General features: G+C 51.3%; 1 protein-coding gene across 2 annotated transcripts in view; it reads right to left on the minus strand.

The window, feature by feature from the left end:
• The window catches only part of Nacc2 (NACC family member 2), a 68,967-nt gene that overhangs the window by 24,834 nt on the left and 21,374 nt on the right, over window positions 1–22,759 (minus strand). The window contains exons 1-2 of one of the 2 annotated variants that reach the window (XM_057755260.1): window positions 10,850–11,134; window positions 8,619–9,559 (exon numbers count right to left, since the gene is read on the minus strand). In XM_057755260.1, coding sequence (XP_057611243.1) covers window positions 8,619–9,498 — 880 coding nt within the window. In that variant the 5' untranslated portion in view covers window positions 9,499–9,559; window positions 10,850–11,134. Of the gene's footprint in view, window positions 1–8,618; window positions 9,560–10,849; window positions 11,135–22,759 lie in introns of those variants that run through there. The other variant, XM_057755261.1, reaches the window with a different exon arrangement.

Below are 22,759 nucleotides of genomic sequence, written 5' to 3' on the forward strand. Positions count from 1 at the left end.
CACAAGGCAAGACACAAATGCCAGCTCAGAGCTGCAGAAGCAGCCAGAGCCAACAGCGGACAGGAAAGGGATGCCAGGGAATGTTCAGGGAGGAGAAACAGGAGCAAACAGCAGCAGCATGATGGCGGGCTGAACCCAACACTTCCGACTGCGCAAGGCAGGGTGTCAGACAGGATTAAACTAAAAACGTACACCCAGCCATCCACCATCTACGAGAAGTGTGCTCCCCCTGGATGAGTTAAAGGAGGGAGATGCGCCAACAGTATTCTATTAAGACAACTGGAGCCCAGTGGTGGAGCACACGCTTAGAATGAGTGAGGCCTTGGGTGCCATCCCGAAGGGAAGAAGGAGAAGGGAGAAGAAATGAGGGAGGGGAAGGCTGGAGTGGATCTATTAACACCAAATTAGACTTTAGAGATGGATAAATTCCATGAAATACACAAATTAGCATGACAGGAACAAGATGAAAGGGGAAATTTGAATGATTCTATATCTAAAGCAATATTGGTAATTAAAGAAAACTGTAATTGGTAATACACTGGCAATTAAAATAAATTGGGAATTTAAAGCCTTCCCACAATTAAGAACAACAAACGCCAGGCTCGAGCGGGCTCACCAGTGACACAATCCTACCTACACTTTAAGCAGAAAATGCCAAACTTATATGAGCTCTCTCAATAGTAATAATAACAACAAAGGAAGGGGCTGGAGAGGAATCTCAGCAGTTAAAGGGTGCTTATTGCTGGGGCAGGAGAGATGGCTCAGTGGTTAAGAGCACTAACAGCTCTTCCAGAGGACCTGGGTTCGAGTCCTAGCACCCACCCGGCAACTCACAACTGTCTAAAACTCCAAGATCTGACATCCTCACACAAACATACATGCAGCAAAACACTAACGCAAATAAAATAAAAATAAATACACTATATTAAAAAAGAAAGAGTGCTTATTGCTCTTTTAGAATACCCAAGTCTAGTTCCCAGCATCCACATCACTTACAGGACCACAGCTACCTGTAACTCCAGGGGATAAAACACCTCTGACCTCCAAAGGTCCTCTACACTCAAGTATACACACACTCACACACACACACACACACACACACACACACACACACACACACACACCTACCTAAAAATAAATTGCCGGGTGGTGGTGGCACACATTTGGGAGGCATAGACAGGTAGATCTCTGAGTTCAAGGCCCTCCTGGTCTACAAAGAGAGTTCCAGGAAGTAGCTGGGTGTAGTGTGATCCATGCCCTTAATTCCAGCCCTTGGGAAGCAGAGGCAGGGGAGCTTTGTGATTATAAGGCCAACCTGGTCTAGATAGGGAGGTTCCAGGACAGTCAGAATACAAAATGGGATCCTGTCTCAAAAAATTAAAATTAAAATTAAAGAAACAAATTTAAAAATGGCAGTGGAGAAGAGCATAAAGCCAGCATTTCCCAGCTTCTGAATGAGGCCAGGTGACACATGACTTAAACCAGCTCTTTGTGAGTCCGAGGCCAGCTTGGACCAGGCAGGGCTATGAGACCCCGTCTCAGACAATCAAACAGACAAACAGACAAAAACACAAAAGAAACACAGGTCAGCAGCTTTCACGGACACGCATGACCTTTCTCTAGAAAAGCTAGCCAACCGAGCCTAGAACTGTGTAGTTGTATCATGTTACAATAAGGCAGTTTGGCCGGGCGGTGGTGGCGCACGCCTTTAATCCCAGCACTCGGGAGGCAGAGGCAGGCGGATCTCTGTGAGTTCGAGACCAGCCTGGTCTACAAGAGCTAGTTCCAGGACAGGCTCCAAAACCACAGAGAAACCCTGTCTCGAAAAACCCAAAAAAAAAAAAAAAAAAAAAAAAAAACAAGGCAGTTAGTACCAAGAAGGCAAAGATGGGTCAGCATGAGGACAGCATGGGAAGACACCCCACCAGAGGAAGGAGGCAAGGCTGCCTTGTGTACCCTCAGCTAGCCCCGCTGGGGCAAAGGGGAAGGTTTTGTCCCCGAGACCTATACTCTCACCACCCAATCTAGCGTAGAGACACAGAAGTGAAAAGATCGTTAAGGTTGGAAAAGAGGCGGTGAAACGCTGTCCCAATGCTGTCCCAAAAGAGCAAGCAGGGGTGTGTGACATTCCAGGGAACCTCTGGACCGCCTGGGACTTGGAGCGCAAGATGGTAGATGCAAGACCAATATACAAGACTGGCTTTGGGGGGCTGGAGAGATGGCTCAGAGGTTAGGAGCACTGCCTGTTCTTCCAAAGGTCCTGAGTTCAATTCCCAGCAACCACATGGTGGCTCACAACCACCTGTAATGAGATCTGGTGCAGAATATAGTATATGTAATAAATAAATAAATTTAAAAACAAAACAAAACAAAAAACAAAACAACAAAAACAAGACTGGCTTCGTTTCTACAAAGACTGGCAGGGTAACTCACAAAAACAGCGAATTAAACCCTCTAAGTCTGTAGCCAAACACAGGAGAACACCACCAGCAAGTCTTCCTGCTCATAGCTTCTGTGAACTAACATTAAACATCCACGAACTCATTCTCAACCTTCAGGGAAAGCATGGTACATCATTAGGGTGGAATCTTACTTTGCAAGAAAAAAAATGAAGTAGCTATCTGTCTTTTATACTAAGGGCTCTTGATATCAAACGCGGGAAGATGGTCACTAAAGTCTTGACACTAGAATGCTGTCTGATACCCAGACATAGTCTGGCGGAGAGCGGGGAAGTAAGATGATTGTTACAGGGTTTCTCTGTGGCTTTGGAGCCTGTCCTGGAACTATCTCTGGTAGTCCAGGCTGGGCTCGAACTCACAGAGATCTGCCTGCCTCTGCCTCGCCTCCCGAGTGCTGGGACTAAAGGTGTGCTCCACCACCGCCCAGCTGGTATGGAGTTTTCTAAAGAGATCCATGTTCTAAAATTGATTGCGGTGATGGCTGCACGATTGGGAATGACCCAAAACCACTGAGTTGCAATAATTTCAGGAGTGATGGCCACGGCCCACAGGCTGTACCTCAGCAAAACTGCTATGTGTATGAATGGCTGATGACTAGAAGTCACAGTGGGAGGCGCGACAGCATGCAGGAGGCTTGGGGATCAGAAGTGCCATTTTGTACAGAGGTTGTCCTGCCCACTCTGCCAGACAGCTGAGCCCTACAGACACCAACAGAGACTAGGATAGCAAAATAGTTTTGAATAGAAAACACAAAGGGCTTTGCTTCACACCCAACGTGGGGAACTTATTTAAAGCTAAGGTTACTCAGCCAGCGGGGAATTTGGCAGAAACAGAACTCCAGAACAGACCTTCTCGAAGGTGTGAATTCAGTACAATTCCAACATCCATATGGAAAAAACGAGCTATCCACTTACCTCACATCTCACACAAAGGGACCCAGAGATCGGAATGTGAAGAGCACATGCATACCGAGCTCCGAGCTCCGGCTTAGGCAGACAAAATCTTAGTAAGCCAGACTCAGGCTTGCAATTCTGAACCAAGACTGCAGCAAAGCCAAGACCAACCTTGGATACATAGAAGACCATCTCAAAAAACAAAAATAAAACCTCTAGTTGGCCACAAAAATATGAATAAACGGGTCTCGTTGGACATAACAGCTCGTCCTTTTTTTTTTTTTTTTTTTTTTCTTTTGGTTTTTCAAGAGAGGGTTTCTCCCTGTAGCTCTGACTATCCTGGAACTTGTTCTGTAGACCAGGCTGGCCTCAAACTCACAAACTGCCTGCCTCTGCCTCCCAAGTGCTGGAATTAATTAAATGTGTGCACCACCACTGCCCAGCTAGAAAATCTTTTTATATATATTTGACAAAGAACTTGTTTGTAAATTAGAGCAGAAACTCTTACACACCCTTTAAAGAAAACTGGATAAAGGGTTGGAGAAATGGCTCTGTGGTTAAGAGCACTGGCTGCTCTTGCAAAAGACCCAGATTCAACTCCCAGCACCCTCATGGTGGCTTACAACCATCCTTAACTCCACTTCCAGGGCACCCAATGCTGCCTTCTGACTTCTTTGGGTACCAGGCATGCACCAGTAGACATGCAGACACACAAGTACACCATTCATACACACAAAAGAAATCTAAAAATAAAAAGGAGGCAGAAAGAGCGACAGGGACACAGGACAAAAACCGATACCATATTGATGAGGGCCAAGCACAGCGCAGACCACCCACATGTAGGACAACAACTTACCAAGAAAGTCAAGAGTACACCCAGGGACACCAGGGACACCTGCAGAGGGGCAGAGATTCCAGAGGAGCCATAGTGCCAGCCCCGAATTCAAACGCATGTGTTACTATAGGAAAGCCACACCTCAAAACCAGCTTAACTGGCTGGAGAAATGCTCAAAGGTTAAGAGTGCGCATGCTCTTGCAGAGAACTCAAATTCGGACCAACATCCATCTCAGGTTATTCACTATTGCCTGTAACTCTAGCTCCAATGGCGACCGGATGCCTCTGGCTTTTCATGCTAATGTGCACATAACCACACAGAAAGACACACAGACACACATCATTTTAAAAACTAAATCAGGGGGCTGGAGAGATGGCTCAGAGGTTAAGAGCATTGCCTGCTCTTCCAAAGGTCCTGAGTTCAATTCCCAGCAACCACATGGTGGCTCACAACCATCTGTAATGAGGTCTGGTGCCCTCTTCTGGCCAGCAGGCATACACACAGACAGAATATTGTATATATAATAATAAATAAATAAATATTTTAAAAAAAACTAAATCAGAAAGAAAATAATAAAAACTGGCTTAAGGTGATGGATGTGGAAGTTTATAGTTATAATTCCAATACTTGGGAGGCTGAGGGAGGAGACATAGGCCAGCAGGGCTACATAGTAAGACCCTATCTCAACAAAACGGAATAACTGCCTAAAGTGGAAATCTCAGGATTCAAGGATTCAAGAAAGGAGGCTATGGGGAAGAACCCTGCTAAAGCCAAGGCTAGACCAATTGAGGAGGCACCACAATAGGTGTCCAAAGAACCTTAGGGGAGCCATCTTGCTGGGACAGTCACATGGGCCAGCACTGCTTTTACTTACCCCAGCTGCAAGGTATTGTCTTTAATCGGGAAGCAGATCCTCCTGCAGCAGCCAGCAGCATCCCTACCTATGCTAACTTTCCTTCTTGGGCCCCACCCTGTCAAACCAGTGATAAAAGCACCCCTGTTGGGTCCCTCTATTGGCCAAGCTGGGCTCAGGCTACAAGTCCCTGCCCAGGCAAAGAGTAATCAGTGGGGCGTCTGCAGACAGCACCCTAATACGGCCCCCCTCTTTTCTCTTGGGTGGAACACTAAGAGGCACCATGCCCCTGAGCCATTCAGGAGCGTCTTTCAGTAAACTGCCTATCTTGCTAGGAAAATTGGGATATGGTGAGCAAGACTACCCAGACATGAGCCCTCCTCAGCACACTGGCTCTGTGCAGGCCTGGGCAGTCAGCCAGTTCTATGGTAGCAATCTGCCATCGCTCCCCTTTCAAACTCCAAGCACCACCTTGTGGGTTTCTCTTGGTAAGCAGAGTCATGTCACTATGCGCTGGGCAAGTCCCAACGGTGTCCATCCATGCCAAGGAGCGTGGATAGTGGAGACAGCGGGGGAGCAGCCACAACTCCCCCTAACTTTATGCAGTCCTCACGTGGTGACCCACAAACATGGACACCAGTGCTTCTGCCTCAAAGAACAGCCAGTCGTAGGTGCCCTCGGAAGGAAGATGGCATCAATGCATCTGCAGGGCTTTGTCTCAGACTTCTAGAGAACAGCAGCTGGCAGCAACATCTGAGATTTTCCAGGGTACAGAGGAGTTGGCCTTGCCATCAGTGCCTACTGAAGGGTTGGGGGAAGGCACAGCATGGGGAGCTCAGTGACCTGGGTCAGGATTTCTCATGGGACAGGACAAAGAGGCCTGCTGGAGCTGGTCACTGCCATGCTCTCTTGGTCTAACTACCCTAACCTTCATCCTGCCCTATCATAGGAACGTCCTTAAGTTGACATGACCTTGACCTGAGCCACAGCACAGTAACTATGTTTCCCAGAAAGTGAAGCAGCAGCTGCTTGTTTCTACCACTATGGGGTGGGGGGGATGCAGCGCAGATTTACCCCAGAAGATGAACAGAAGGCTTTGTGAGTAAAACCTGAGCACAACCAGGTCCCTTGGTCTCCCCAGACCAGATCCCACACTGCCCCACTGGGTCTGCGGCTGTGACTAAGGCAGCCTCTCACTCTTGGGTCACTGTCTGCGTGTAGACAACACAACCCAGTCCGGAGCCCTGAGAGCTCAGATAAGCTTCCTGTGCCAGGGAAGGAAGGACAGGGTTGTGGGGAGGGAGGAGAAGGGAAGTGGTTTGGGCTGTGGCTCTGTCTGTATCCTTGGCTATGTGGGATCCAGGACTGGAGCATCAGTCTCCTGCTCTTGAAGCGCTGGCCACTGCCGCACTGGAGGCAGACAACTGACAATCTCTCTAGCTTGGGGAGCATGGCTCCAAGAGTACGCAATTGTGTGTGCTTTACTCCTGGAGAGGAATTACCCATAGCCCAAAAGGAGTGACATTGGACATCTTCTGCCTGTCCTCTCGTTCTCTCTCTATGACTACGTGTCTATCCCAAGTGCCCATTGCCAGCACAGCAGGGCTGGGAGCAAGTTCCTCTGTCCGCTGCCCTGCTATGAAAGTCTAGGGCACTAGAAGGGTTACCCTCTGTAGGCTGAGATAAGTGGGGTGGACAGGAAGCAGAGACGGGTATCCTGCTGTGTAAACTGAGACAGTCATGCCTGGGAGGGTGGAGCTCTGTCCTGCCACAGAGCTTCTCCGTGGCCCTGCTTCTAACAGCAATGTCTGACAACTAAGATCAGAACAGGAGTCAGAGGGAGGGGACAAAAGTGGCTCAAGGCACAGTGGGGCTGAGTTACGAGGGTGCCGCATTATTTAGGGAGGCGGTTAAGACAGGGTCTAATGTAACCCAGGCTGGCCTCAAACTTTCTATGTAGCCAATAACCTTGAAGTTCTGAACCCCCCTGCCTCCACCTCCTAGTGCTAGAATTACGGGGTGGAGCATCATGCCTGGTTTTAGAGGTGCTGTTTCGAGCGGTACAGCAAGGCACACTGCGAACGGTTCCTAAAAAAAAGGGTGGCTAGGGGGGTCCTAGCAGCCATTACACACAGGACACACAGTGGACAGCAGACTTGTGGGTCCCTGCGTAGCACTGGCCAGCCCCTCCCTTGGGAAACTGAAGCCAAAAGACTCTTGGTAGGAGCACCTGCAAACAGTCCTGAGCACAGCAGCTCAGACTTTGGCGTCTTGCCTGAGCAAGGAGCAACGGGCGACCAGTCCAAGTGGTGGGCACAAGTCTACCCCCAGACAAGGCCAGACCCAGGGAGCCTGCAGCTGCATGGTCAGTCAGAGCCAGGTCTTCCCTACCTGCTCATCCCATGGCTCGCTTCCCAAGCACGCCCAGGGTAGCAACGTCACCACCAATAACCTAGATTTTAACCAAGAAATCGCACACCCCCTTCTCTGCCCCACTTACGGGTCTGCTGAGGAGAAAGACACAAGGAAACCTAGACTGTACACAGGGGCCAACAGAGCAGGGCCAGCCTCACAGCCTGTTTTCCCGCACACCCCATCACCACAAAATGGGTCAGGCAGGATTCCCTCCTGATACCCAAGCCCCACAGAACAGCCTTGGTGAGATCTCTGCCCCACAGCCCCTAAAACTGAGAACTCTCTGTGAACCAAGAGAGCTGAAGTGTTCCACTCTGGATAACCTTCCAAGGCCACTGTCCAGCTGGCTCCTCAGAAAACCTGTTGAAGCAACTGTCCCTGTGCAGGCAAGGTTAAGGAGTCTGACTGGTCAAGCATCGAAGAGCAAGTTTAACACATGGATACAGCATACATTTTGCTCTGTTCCCACTCTCCCAAAACTCCATAGCCAAAGCTAACCCAGGAGGCAGGAGCTGTACAAGGATGGTCCTGAGGGACGAGTGAGATCGGACCCTTTCCTGGCTCTGTGGAATCCCAGCGAGCAGACCCCCTGCAGAGTTGTGTTCAGCCATCAGTGTGGTGTGGAAAAGAGACTACAGAAACCGCCAAGCCTTGGGGTCCGGGAACCAAAGGCTTTTGGTCCTTCCCTGGCCTCCTAACTGGTGGTCAGCAGGGGTGGAAGACCCCACACACTGGTGGTTTCCCTGGAGTGGGCCTGTCCACCCTGACCAGTCCAGTGGCTAGTATGTATCTTGCTATCAGGAGAAAACCAGCTACCGTCCTCACCATGAAAAGGAAACAGAAGTTATCTATGCAGATCCAGGAAGGCTATAGCCCAGTTCTGAAACACTCATACAGAAGTGCAAGACTCATTAAACCCAAAGGGAACTCCTGGGCCAGAAACCTTCAGCTCCTTCACTTGTTCCATGCCAGGCAGAAACTCTCTGCACAGTCACCCCGCTACGACTCTGGCCGACTAGGTTCCATCACCTCCTGCCTAACTCTCCCAGCCCACACCCCTTGCCTACAGCACAGTGATTCTACACCAGGCTGCCCTCATCATACAGGCCCACTATGCAGCATGCCCTCGGTAGGCTGTTTGCCAGGCCCTGCCATGTGTTACCTGCATAGTTTCCTGTGGCCTTAATGTACATCTGGCCGTACTGCTCCTCCACCATGGTATCATAGGCCTCGTCATCCTCCTCGTCCTCCTCGTTGTGGTAGGAGGTAGGGCTGTCAGTGGTGGGTAGGCTGCTGGCCCCAGGACTGGTCCGCTCCCCCTGGGGATAGGGTACCTGCTGGATGTTGGGGATGAGAGTGGCCAGGCTTGGCACGCCATAGTAGGAAACTCGAGGCAGCTTTAGAGGGGCTGTGCCAGGCGTCCCTGCAGCACCTGTAGCTACTGCCACACCATCTCGAGGGCCTGTCTCCAGTGGGCGCTTAGAGGCCAGGCCCGGGCCAGTGGCAGGCGGCATCTCCATGGCTTCATGCTTTACACGGGTCAGAAGTGGGATGGGCACAGAAGGGGATGCGACATAGGCAGCAGTGGCCGGTTGCAGCTGGTTGCAGGGACTCTGGGGCTCTGAGCTGGCATCCTCAATCATGGCGGTCTGCGAGTCACAGTGGGGTGAGCTCACCTTGAACATGAGGTCTGTGCCCCGCTCTACGATGTGCTGGATCTGCAGGAAGCCTGCTGTGTACATGACCACGAGCTGCTCACTGGCCGCCATGGTGAGCTTGCCCGTGTAGCAGAAGGACAGAATCTGCTGGAAGCAAGCAGGCGGCACAGTGCCCGGCAGCTCGAAAGCACTCTTGCTGTTACCACTGAAGAGGTCTCGGAAATAGAGGCTGCTGGCGGCCAGGACGGCACGGTGGGCCTTGAAGGCCTGGCCCTTGACCACAATGGACACATCACAGTAGAGGCCCAGCAGGCGCTGCTCATTCAGACAGCCAAGCACTGTGTTCCCAAAGTTGGGGATCTCGATGTGCAGCATCTGAGACATGGCGGGTGCCGGGGTTGGGTGGGCTTCAGACTCAGCGTGGGGCAGACTGGATGAGGCACATCTGTGGGGGGAGGGGACACTGTGGTCAATGAACTGCCAGAAGCCCCCATCCCATCTAGTAACCAGCTCCCAGCCTCTGACAAGACAGAGGACAGTGCCCTGCTCAGGCACTCTCCCTAGGTAGAACCCCCCCCCCCCCAACACACACACATACACCAAGGGCTTGGGGGTGAGCTGCTCAGAATCCAGATCCTGGCTTGGAAGCAGGACCGAGATCCTGAGTCCCTACACAGGTACCTCTGTCACCTACCCCATCCTCAGCACCCATGGACTGCTCCCAACAACTCTGAGGAGAGGGCTTCGTTCTCCCATCTCAGCAGAGGACACCTCACAGAGGCCTGAAGCCTCCAGAGAACAAGACAGGAGTGAGCTAGACAGACAAGTCACCCACTGGTTATGATGGGAGGGGTAAGAACAGGACGAAGCCCAAGATTGATCTCAGGGACTCCTCTCTAGAGGGAAAAAGTTCCCTCTGAGCCAAGAAACCCCTCACTGCACTGCCTTCCTTGGGAAGAACGTCCCAGAGCAGAGAGAGCTTTAGTTTCAGGTTTGTTTTCTCTCTTTGCCGGCTGAGCAGCCTGCGGAGGGCACTCTGAGGAACTGCAGAGCAGCTGCCCTCCTCCCACATCCCTTGCTCAGCTTCAAGCTTCCTCTGAGGGACAAGGAGGTACGAGGAGCATTAGGAAGGTGGACTAAGGCCGGGAGAACTCTGTGGGCTCCTTCCTCCACTCTTCCCTTGAGGACAGACCTCTTATCTGCCGGGTGGAAGGGCTATGGTGCACTCTATGCTTCCTGGTGGCTCTCTCGCTCCCCAAACCCGGACCCAGGTCCTGAGCGCCCTCAGGGATGCAAAAGGAGTTGGCGCTTGTCGCAGAGCAGCCTCGCGCCTGTGCGCCCTCCCTCCGCCCCACTTCCAAAACTGGCCAATCCCTGCTGGCTTGGTCCCAGCCCAGGTAACTAGAAGGGTCTCAGGACTAAACCCGCCAGGGGGCAGGGGTGGGGGCAGGCAGCCACTGTTTATCAGCACAGGACACTGCCGAAGGCGGGTGGGGGTGGCCGGAGAAGGCTCAGGCCCTGGCCCAACTCTGCAGAGCCGCACAAAGGGCCGCTGTGTCCCGCGGAGGAAAGTGCGGGCGGCCGCAGAGGCGCTGGGTGGCTGGAGAGGAGGGCGGAGCCACCCTGCGCCAGGAGTTGGGCAGGTGGGCGCAGCGCCGGGGCGTCCCGCAGTGCCCCCGCTGCAGAGAAGTTGCTGAGCTGGCCCTTAGGCATCAGCCAGAGAGGAAAGACCTACCTTTAGCGGCTGTGGCCGGCAGCAGACACTGCCCGCTCAGCCTGGCAGCAGGCTCCCGCACGCCGGCCCGCCAGCTGCTCGGGGAATGCAGCAAGGAACCCTGAGGTGGGGAGGGTGTGAGGAGCCCTGCAGGAGGGGTGGGGGTGGCAGAGAGCTGGGCGCTGGGCTCGGCGGCCGCAGCTCAGCTGCACCCAGGCCGGCTCTCCCGGGCAGCGCACAGCATCTCAATGAAGCAGCCGGATGCAGACGAACATCCAGGCAGCTCTCGGGAATGAATAGCCGCCTTTGATTTGGGAGCTGAAGTAAATGCCAGCTCCCAGCCTCAGCTTTAAAAACAGTGGCGCGTTGGTGCCAGAGGAATGCACGGCTCCGGGTGTTGGTGCAAGACAGACTTTTGATGACTCACTGCAATGCAAACAAAGATGGCAGAAATACTGTACTGTACGTGGAGAAATGCTTCGTGGTGCCACGGCAACTGAGACAGCTTGGAAATTTATAGTGCAGTTTTGCATATGAATTACCCAGTAAACTGCCTCTCTGCCATCCTGTACAGACCCAGTGTCAAAGCATTTAAACTATTCCAAACAGTCTGCAGAGCTGGCAGAGCATCTAGCTTAACTCTTCCTAGGTAGCGAGAAGCTGGGCAGGAGGCAGGGCAGGGGGGCTAGGGAGTGAGGAAGGATGGATGGCAGAAACAACGTGGGGAAGGGGTTCAAGCTCAGCCAGGAGAGGGGGGAAAAAGAGGATGCCAGAGGGGTCCTAAAGAGGCACAGACTGGGAAGGGGCAGGACCCTGGACCTATCTCCCCCACTTCTCCTGGGGCCTCAGAGCCATGTACCTGAGAACCCTGATGAGCTACAATAGGCCCTGTGGGTCCAGAACTTTGCCTCCAGCCCACCCCCATCTTCTTATCCCTGAGTGATTCTTTAAGAAAGGAACAACTCTGTGGCCAGGCAGACCCCTGCAGAGCTGAAGCCTGCCTGCTCTTTGGTCTCTCTGAAACACATCTTGGAAAGGAAGACCAGCTATGCAGCCTGTCTAAGGTGTCTCTCTGCCCTTTATGAGGTCTTTTTCTAGGAAGGTGCAGCCATGCTCTGCTTGTGCAAAGGGTAGGCACCTCCTAGAGGCTTACACCATTTGCTTAACCGCAAGGGCCTTAGGGAGAGCTACAGACATAGCCGATATCAATTTCCCTCACCTGTCACTAATGTGCTTCCAGAAAAAAAAATATTCCACCTGCAAAGCTGGACAGGGTTAAGGTAGCAACAGTGATGTCTACTGAGCAGTGCTATCAAGGTGACACAGGCTGGAAGGAGGTGGCGGCATTAATGGTCCCTCATTCCCAGTGTACCCTCCAAGGCACCAAGAGAACAAAAAAAGAGCCATCTGGCACCTCCCTATATACACACTGTGGGCTCCAGACAAAAAGCCGCTGAACAGAGATGGGAGGAAATCAGGTGTGGAAGCTGCTAGTAGCTCAGCCTGCAAAGCCCTCCAAGCCTTTCTCCAAATCTTCTTTGCCTCCTAAAGGAAGTAATGAGGACCCTCGGGATGGCCGTGAGGCTCACTGGGACTTCGAAGCTATTAACTTGTCTTCAAGCCAGCTGAAGGGCTGTTTCAAGGCCAGGAGATCCAGGGTTTTACAGGGTCACCTCTGGGCCATACCCTACCCAGAACAGACCCTCCACTTTCCTACTTAGGAAACCTAACAAGTAGGCTTATAAGCCCGTCTCGGGCAGGACTAGGCGTGCTCAGGGCTGTATGGGCCACTGGCTGGCTGCTGGGCCTGACTAGAGAGGGATTGTGCTACTCAGGGATATAGCACAGAAGACAAAAGGGCTTCAGCACCCACCACAGGCAACCCCAACCAACCAGAGGCTCTCCAGAATCCTCACAGGGGGACAGAAGCCAGCAAAGCTGCATATTACCCAGTTCCAGTAGGGTCCCAATACCCAGGGCTAAGCTGATCAGTAACCAGGTACAAAGAATCAGAGGACACAGTAAAGCTCCTGGGATCAGCCCCTGCCTGGCTTGTGGGCCAAGTTGAAATTCTATGTCCTGCCAGCATCAGCCATTTCCTATGACCTGCAGTCTCAGGTGTCAGCTGTGCACTGGGGGTCAGGGTGGACTCTGGGGAAGGTAATGAGCGTGCGTGGGCCCGCTACCGTGTAGACTGACGATGTCTACAGTTCGCTTTGACCTGAGCAGGTGAGGCATTTGTGTCCATACCCCAGGGGCTGGTGCCCAGGACCTGGGCCAGTCGGGCTCACGCAGAAAGGGGGCCATTATTCTCCCAGAAGGTGATGAGGCCAACCTGGTCCCCAGGGACTGAGGACAACTGGCTCCTTTGCTACCTTGTCCTCAGGTCACCTGTGCTGGCAAGGCTGATGCCTGCACCCAGCCTGCGAGAACCAGACCGGGGCTGGTTTTAGGTTGCTTTCTTAGAAGCCTTGGCTGGGGCGAAAACAAAGCTGAACTTTAGGAGAAAAGAATGAAATAAAGGCTTGGCTTACGCTCCAGAACCCTGAAAGTAAGACTCGTTAGGGCTGACCCCAGGCTGCAGCTAGAGGATTGGGAGCTTTGCACCTAAGTGGGCCAAAGGGCGGCTTGGTGGGAGGGCCAGAGCCTGACTCCAGCAGCGAGGCCTCCTCTCTCTACATTCACCCTATGTAGTGGTGTCCGGCTGTGCTCTGCAACTTCTGGACTCTTCCAGAACTCAGTTTCCCTCCTTGACCAGCAGGGCTTTCTACGGTGAGCTCTGCTATATTCGTTTGCTTATGGAAATTTCTAGAGTCAAGCAGTAAATTAGCAATCTTTGCCTTCGCTTATCCCATCCATCCTCACAGTGCCTGCACTGAGAAATGATCTCTGCATAACCACCTTCAGGACGGACCCCACCTTGAGAAACCCATGAAAACATCCCAAAGCCAAATACAATCCTTACCGCTAGTCTCACCTTTGGTACCTTGCCCCTAGCAGAGGCTCTTAGGAGTTCCCAGAAATCTTCAGAATAGGAGATGGGTGAAGTCTTTGTAGGTAATTCCCCAAGGGAGACTAAGGTCCTTGAAAGTACCAAAACCAACAGGTAGATGTGGAAAGCAAACTGATGCGGGGGGGTTTATTAGGGACAGAGGTGAAGGTTCTAGAACTACATCCAGACACACTTGCACACAGGGGCCAGGCAGCGTATCACCAGAGTTCAATTCCCAAGCAGAGGAGATTCATTCATGTCCAAGGAAGGATTCCAGCGAGAATACAGATTTCATCAACACAGCACTCCAGGTAGGTATACCCAGGTCTCAGAACCATGCCTCTGGGAAGCAAAGGCACAAAACATCTGGCAGGCACAAAAACCACTCCAAGGATATCTCCAGGGACAGGACAAGTTCAACAATAAGCACAGGCCAACCTTCACAACATCCCCAAACCAGTGTCAGCTCCAGGGCCTGGAGGTCCTGTCTCGAATCTGGCAGAAACCCCTCCATCCCACCAAGGACTCTAGGAACTTGCTAGACAGTGGCACAGCACTGGGAAAGATGGTGCTTGGTGTGTCTGCATGATGACTACCAGCAAGAGAAGGAAGGAGAGAGAAATTAAATTAATTTGCAGGATTTAATTTTGTCAATTTAATAAGAAGTTCTGGGCCTCAACAAACACACAGGTACCACCACACAGTGGAAGAAAGAAGGTACCGCAAGGAAACCCTACCCGGGCGGTCTCGCCATCCCAGTCAGGCCAGAAGCACCAGAAGGTCTGTACAAGGCATCAACCCCAGGAGGGACTACAGATGGAGGCTACCAGAGGACATAGGCAGGAGCATGTGGGGTTCCAGGAACACAGCCTGGCATGAGCTCAGTGAAGACAGCAAAGAACCCCTTTCTGCTAGGGAAGGGAGTCTGCTTCCTTCCCAACAGCTGACTAGGCATGCCATCACCAGGGAATAGTGAGGGGAGGGGGGGCACCAGAGCTCTGGGTTAACCCTCCCAGGGTCCTGGCTGCTGGCTTGGGAGTGTTCAGGTCTCCAAGAGCTGGGTGAGGCACCAGGTTGGCCCTGAGGTTTGCATTAAACTTTTAAAACGCCATCAGGCAGAGCTGGGCTGCCCCCCAGCCTTGCTGCTAATGGAATCTTCAGCATCTCACACAAGGCAAGTAGAAGCAAGGGCTGCAGAGCGTGGTCTTGGCTGCCAACGCCCCTTCCCATGCATGGTGCTCATGCTAACTGCATATGCTGCTTGCTTGCCCATTTGAACCCCTCTAGATGGTCCAAGGGAGAAGACTGGGATCACAGACCAAGGAGCCGCAGGCCCAGAGCCTGAGTCCTGGACATCTGATTATTAAAGTCCCTGGCTTCCTACTTTTAATATCCAGGGCCATAGGAGTCTTTGGTCACCAAATGACAAGAGCAAGGAGGTGAGGTCTGGTCCTGCTCAACTGACTGGATTCTGGGTACCAGAGCCACCACTGTATAAGGGCCCCAGGGTTCTGTCACTAGAGGAGAACATATCTCAGCCTCCATCCTTGGGCAAAGAGAAGAGGTACAGGGATCTCCCCAGCTCTGGGTCACAGAAGAGGAGACAGTTCCAACATATGATAGGTCCCTAGTTCAGGTGACAGAAGAGGAGGCAGTTTCCCAAACATATGATAGGTCTCCTTGGAGAAACAGGGAGGAACCACATAAACCCCTTTAGTGAGGCTCTTTCCTTCAACAAGTCATGAGCAGCCTCCACCCCAGACCACAGGCCTGGGCCATAAAAGCCTGTTTTAACTGCACAACCCAATGTTTGCCTGGAAGCTTTTTTCTTCCCTTTCTCTCTCTCGCGCTCTCTCTCTCTCTCTCTCTGAAGGAAAAGGGAGACAAGCCAATTCAAAAGTTGGCTCGTCAATCTTTTCACCCTCGCTGCTCTTTGTCAGTCCTTAGGGAGGACAAAAACAACGTGTGTGTGTGGGGGGGGGGATTTGAGCTGCAACCACCCACACCCAAGGATCACAATGACAGGCTTGCTATTACTAACGATGGTCAGTCTTGCATCTGACAGCACTGGGCCTTATGGATAGTATGGCCCAGTAGAACCTTACATGCGCAGGGACAGCACAAGCAGACAACACCTTCTAATGTCCACAGCTCGCCTAAGGCATATTCACCTGTCCCAATCAGTCCATGTCCTTCTAAGTCAGTGGTTCTCAACCTGTAGGTTGCAACCAAGGGATTGCATATCAGATATCCCACATATCAGATATTTACGTCACGATTTATAACAGTAGCAGAATTATATATATGAATTAGCAGTGTGATCATTTGATGGTTAGGAGTCACCATGACACGAGGGACTGTATTAAAGGGTCGTGGCATTAGGAAGGTAGAGAGCACTGATCTAAGCGCTGGGGCTTTTACTCGATAGCGGCTGGAGTAAGCGAAATAATGCATGTCTTGCAGAACAGGTAAATCACTAGGAAATGGGGGTGCGGTGCACCAGGAATGCCCCCACACAAGCCCAACACCCTCCCTTGTTGTATCTGACCCCTGGCTTCCCAGCCCTCCAGACCAACTGCAAAATTCTCCTGAGCCACAGTCTGGTTCCAGAAGGTTTCCAAAGAATTAAGCAGTGTTTTGAGAAGAGCCGACAATCTTCCCTACTCGTATTTGTAATTTAAATAACGTAAGCTTGAAGAGTGTCTCCCTCGGGCACAGTTTAATAACTTAAAAAGCCAGTGCCAGCTCAGCATGCACCTGCCCCCTTGGCCCTCCCTGGGAAGCAGACTCCCTGTTCCTGGCCCACCAGGGTTACTCCACAGCCGACAGCAGGGGCAGCTGTCTTTGCCCGCCCCTTTCACTAGTGGGCCTGCCGGTAGGGCATGTGACCTTGACCCTCCCCACCAAGGCATTAGGGGAGGGTCACCTGGATCTCAGGAGCCCGACAGGGGGTGGCACAGACGCCTGCTGGGCTGTGGGTCACCCAATCAGTACAGACAGCCACTTCCCAGCACACCCCATTTTTAATATTCATAGATCTCCTCATCTGCATATCATGCCATAAATAGTCAGAGAGGCGAGGTAAGACACAAAGATCCCCTGCATTTCTAATTATGCTTAAAAAGCTAATGTAAATCAGAGACGCACCGAACACTAAATCAGCTGGGAGGGCACAGCCGAGAAGCCCCCAGCTCCACGCCCAAAGTAGCTGCTAGTGACAGAGGCCCAAAGGACCCAAGAATGACCTTGGGGGCAGTCAGTCACACCTGGGTGTGTCCCCAAAATAGGACCACAGGCATCCTTCCATTTCCTCACCTACCTGGTCCAACACAGTCTCTAACCACAACAGACGCCCAGCCCCCACTCTCAACAGAGCAGCAGACACTGGACAGAAGGAAAAAGCTCTTGGGGCTGCCATGGGTCCTGAACACCACACACCTGGCTGCACACACCTATCAGATGCTTCCCTTCTTGGGGCCATTTCTGACTGAAGGGCCAGTGCTAGGCAGAATATCAAACCAATGAAGAGTGCCCACCCCAAATGACAGCATGGTCCCTTGAAGGTTCCAGTCCTGAACAGGCAGATGAGGTACAACTCCCCTACCTTTAGGGAGAAGAGCATGGAGACCCACAGGATAAAAAGTTCTGGGCCAGAGGTGGGGGCACAAGTGAGGGCCAACCTGGGAACCCACACTACCGCATATGGCACTAACCCAAGGGTGGCATTTAAACAGATCCCAGAATCTCAGGGCAGTGGTATTGCTGGAACCCCATCAAGGGTACTCCAACAGACCCTGGACCAATACAACAGAAAAGGGACAGTTCGTAGTATTTAGCTCTTCCCAGGATGATCAGGTGGGATCAAGGACCCAGACAAGGGCCAACTCCCTGTGCTGAGAACAGAAGACATGTTGAGGGCACTTCTGGCCACCAGCTAGGGAACACAAGGCCAAAAGCGCTGAGTGAGAGGCCAGGGGCTGGATGAGGAGCAACAGCCACTTAGTCCTAGACACCAGTCCCGGCAGGCAGTCTCAAGAAGGACATGCCAAGTCTGTGCGGTAGAGGACCAGGGAACAGGGCCCTGTACAAAAGCTTTGTACCTCGACAAAAGTAAGAGTAGAGAGTGGCCTGCAGGTATCAGGCTTGGGAGCCAGACCCAAGCACACAGTTCAAGTGTTCCTTGGTCTTATTTGTCATTTGGGTGTAGCTTAGAGACATTAGTGCAGAGGTTTGCTGGAACCTGGTAGACACTGAATAAGAAACATCTGTCAGCAAAGCATCTAGGGTCAGCAGTCCCAGCCACCAACACAATCAGATGGAAATGGTTCTCAGCCAGGAAGGTGGGCCTCTGTGCAGGGGGTCCAGGGCGTGCGAGCATGTGCGTGTTTCACACTTCCCCAACTTGACTTAGGGCCCTCAGTCAAGACTCAACCTGACTTCCTATCCAGGACTGGGATGCTGACCCTCTCCCTCTAGGCCTGTACTGGGAAGGCCAACTTGGAGGACCTGTGGGAGGCACAGGCCCAAAGACACAAGAGTTACCCTGCTCACTGTTGGTGAAGCGACTGCCGCCCGCATCTGCCCTGGCAGCAGGCCCAGAACTATTTTTAAGCCCATTTACTAGAAATCCCACAAATTAAAGGAAATATGGATAATGCAGCAGGAATCCTGGGGGGCAAATTAAGGCTGCACAGAGTCTGCTCATGTTCCACAGCGGAGTCTTAACTGGGAAACTCGCCTGCTCAACCTGTGTGTAGCACCCACTGAGTTCCATAAGGAGGGCTGGGGACTTGCACTGGGCCCAGGGACTAGAAAACATCCAGTGCCCAGACTGTTATACATCAGGCCATAAAAGGTAATTGCTGATATGAAAAACCTAAGCGCCCAGCTCACAGGAGTCCTCAGACGGGGGATTCCAACAGCTAACAGCAGCAGCAGCTGCAGCCACTCTTTCCAGAAAGTGAGGTGTCTCTCTTGGCCCCAAGACTCACCACATGTCCACTCCTGCTAAAGAGGTTCAGGAACCCACGCCCTCAGCCACATTCTACTCTAGCAAACAACCAAAGCCCTCGGGAAAGGCTGTGATGAGGCCCTCACTGGCCAATTCATGTGGCTCTCACAAGCCGCAGGAACAAGCTGACACCTCCAGATTGTACAGAAACTGGGGTACAGAGCCTGAGTGAGTGGGAGCTGACACTGGGAACGGCACAGGCTACCGGGACAAGCATCTGTTGGGTTGTGAATAGATCTGGGCGGTGTGGTCCCAAGTTAGGTGTGGTGGTGTGTGCCTTTAATCCCAGCACTCAGGAACAGAAGCCCGTGGATCTTTGTGAGTTCAAGGCCAGCCTGGTTTACATAGTGAGTTCCAAGACAGCTTGGGTTATGTACCCAAAACACAAAGCAAGAATTAGGTTCAAATCTGACGGCCTCCAGATACAGGGGACTCGGTCACCACGATGGATGCTTGCCAAGGACCCCGTTCTGTCACCAAATGTCCAGCCCTACCAAGTCTAAAAGTTCAAATTAGGGCAAGACAGAACAACACTGGCATTATACCCTTTACCATGGCCATAAGGGGTACACTCTGGCTGGAGGCAGAGTCAAGCACATTCTCCTCGACAGGAAAAGGGGAGGAAGGGACAGGTCTGGATGTTGACCACAGCAGCCACACCACACCTGTACCCTGGATCCAGGCAGTCTCCCCTGATAAGATGGGTCTGCTGGGTTTAGGACAAGCAAAAATGCAACAACGGAACCGGAACCATGTAACATCAATCTTGGGTGCTAACAAACTAAAAAAAGCTATCTAAACCATTGGGGCCCGACCAGGCCCCGCAAACCCATAACCTCAGGTCACCAGCAGAGACAAGGAAGATTTCTCTGGTCCAGGGAAAGTCTCTCCAGCTTGCTGCTTACCTGTACAGCTGTTTCCAGAAATCCTTCCTTGGGGAGACATAACCACCTACTCCTCCCATAAAGCCCCAAGCTCCATTGCTGAACCTGCAGCTATCCCAGACCCCAACTTCAAAATCCTCCTTCTATCTCACTCTTTCAGGCAAGCTGCCAACATTAAACCTTGCCTGCCTCTGTTGTTTTTTCTCTCAAATAAAATTTTCCCTTAGTCCATTTTAATACTTTTTTTTTTTTGGTTTGGGGTGTGTGTGTGCGTGTGTGCGTGTGCGTGTGTGTGTTTGTAGACAGGGTTTCTCAGTGTGGAGCCCTGGCTGTCCTGGAACTTACTCTGTAGACCAGGCTGGCCTCAAATTCAGAGATCTGTCTGCCTCTGCCTCCCATATTCTGGAATTAAAGCTGCGTGCCACCAGTGCTCAGCTTTTAAAATTTAAAATTCTTTTATATTACCAAGACTAAGAAATTCAAAAGGGAACAAGGTGTGGTGCTGCGCACCTCTAATCACAGCACTCAGGAGGCTGAGGCAGGTGGGTCAGAATTCAAGGTCACCTTGAGTTACAAAAGGCAGGTGTGGACAGCAGGAGAGTGCATCAAAACAAGACAGAGCTGGGCCCTCCCGGGCTCACAGACTGAGTAAAACTGTTTTTATAATCTACTCTTATGCCTGGGCGTGGTAGTACACGCCTTTAACCCCAGCACTAGAGAAGCAGAGGTAGGTGAGTCTGGAGGTCAGCCTGGTCTACACAGCGAGTTCCAGGACAGCCAGAGCTGTTGATACTCTATCTCAAAACAAACAACACATCCTGCTACTCTAAGCTACAGTAGTTTAGGCTGTGCGGTACTGATAAAAAACAGGTGTAGATTAATGGACTAAGAGTCTTTAAATGACTTCATATGTGCATGGCCGGCTGATTTAATAAAGATGCTAAGACCTTTCAAAGGAGAAAAGAACTTTCTCTTCAAACTGCGGCTCTGGAACACGGGGATGAGCACACATGTGAAGACGAAGGCAGACCACAGACAAGCATGAACTGTCTAAGCAAGGGCTGGGGAGATGGCTCCGTGGCTAAAGTGCTTGCTGTACAGGCATGAGGACCTGTGTGGATCATAAAAAGCCAGGTCACTGGAGCATGTTCCTGTAACCTAGCACTTGGAGGCATGGAGACAGGTGGATCCCAGGGGCTTTCTGACCAGCCGGTATAGCCAAATCAGATCCCTACGGTCAATGACAGACACTGTCTCAAAAAATATGATAGAGTGCCTAGGGGAGACACGAGATATAGACCTGTAGCCACCACATACACCTGGACACACACGTGGACACGCTACCTACCTACCCACTGCCAAACACACAGTAGGGAAAAATCTATTAAGGAATACCTGCTAGTCATATTTATGATGCAGTTCATACCTAGAATATATATAAAATATGCAAAGCATCTAAAGAGACTTTCACCAAAGAATGGGCACACATGTCTGATATCATAAAACACAGTATCATTAGCCAGCAAGGACACTAGAGGGAAAACCACACTGAGGAGCTGCAGAGGTTGGGAGGGGGGCAGACACGTGGGTCTAATCTGTAACCAGCTTCCTCTATTCCCAGCACCAAAAACAAAAGAGAAAGCGCAGGGGATAGCCAGTGGCGGGAACATGGTGGGATGTGAAACGCTGCCACCGCTTTAGAAAATAAGCCGCAAACTCTTCCAAAAGTTAAACTGTATTTCTGCATGACCTAGAAATTCCACTTATAGGAGTGTTTGCAAGAGAAAACACATTATCTACCCAAAAGTTTGCAAAGCACTGGTTACAACAGTCAAGAGGTGGAAGTAGCCCAAGAATCTATCAACCAAAGAAAGATAAATGAAATTTGGAAAATCAGATGGTAGAATATGATTCACAACAAAGGGTAAGGCATCTAATAAAATGCCATAGAGGACTCTTTAAATGTCAGTGAGAAGCCGGGCGGTGGTGGTGCACACCTTTAATCCCAGCACTCGGGAGGTAGAGGCAGGCGGGTCTCCGTGAGTTCGAGGCCAGCCTGGTCTACAAGAGCAAGTTCCAGGACAGGCTCCAAAGCCACACAGAGAAACCCTATCTCTCAAAAAAAAAAAAAAAAAAAAAAAAAAAAAGTCAGTGAAAAAAGCCAGTCACTGAAGGCCACACTGTGGCCTCTAGAAGAGGTAGGTAACTAATAGACCAGAGAGATTAGAGGTTGCCCAGGGCTGGGGCGTACATACTAAAAGAGTTTGGTTGTTTCGGTTTTTCCAGGAAGGGTTTCTCTGTGTAACAGCTCTAGCTGTCCTGGAACTTGCTCTGTAAATCAGGCTGGCCTCGAACTCACAGAGATTCCCCTGCTTCTGACTCCTAAGCAGTGTTTGCCACCACGCTCCACCTAGTTGTTTGTTTTTGAGTAATAAAAAATGTTCTGAATTGATTTCCAGGAAGGTTACACAACTCTGATCATACTGTTACCTGGATCATAAATTATGACCATATGGGCAGACTTTGCAGTACATAAATAAAGATGTTTCGAAAAGGAAAAGCACTGAGGGTGGTGGTGTGTACCTGTAGCCCGGTGCCTGGGAGCAGAGGTAAGCAGATCGATGAATCTGAGGCTGGCCCGCTCTACTGAGCAAGTTCCAGACCAGCCAGGGCTACACAGTGAAACTCTGGGGGCGTGGGGAGGATAAAGAAAAGAAGATACTGAGAAGTTGAGATGTGAAGATCACAAGTTCAAGGCAAGCCTCAGTTACACTGTGAGTTCAAGCCAGAGTGAGTTACACTGTAAGTTCAAGGCTAACTTGGCTGCAGAGCAAGCTCCTGGGCTGTTAAGATTGCTAAGTGGGTAAAGGTGTTTTCCACCAAGCCTGGTGACCTGTGTTTTATCCCTGAGACCCAAAGGGTAGGAGAAACCAGCTCCCACAAGTTGTCCTCCAACCTCCGTGAGAGTACCGTGGCATGTGCACCCTCAACCCCCACAAACACACAAATAAGTAAATGCAACTAACTAATTAAGAAAAATGTAT

Source organism: Chionomys nivalis, chromosome 22 (assembly GCF_950005125.1).
Source record: "Chionomys nivalis chromosome 22, mChiNiv1.1, whole genome shotgun sequence".
Classification (NCBI taxonomy): domain Eukaryota; kingdom Metazoa; phylum Chordata; class Mammalia; order Rodentia; family Cricetidae; genus Chionomys; species Chionomys nivalis.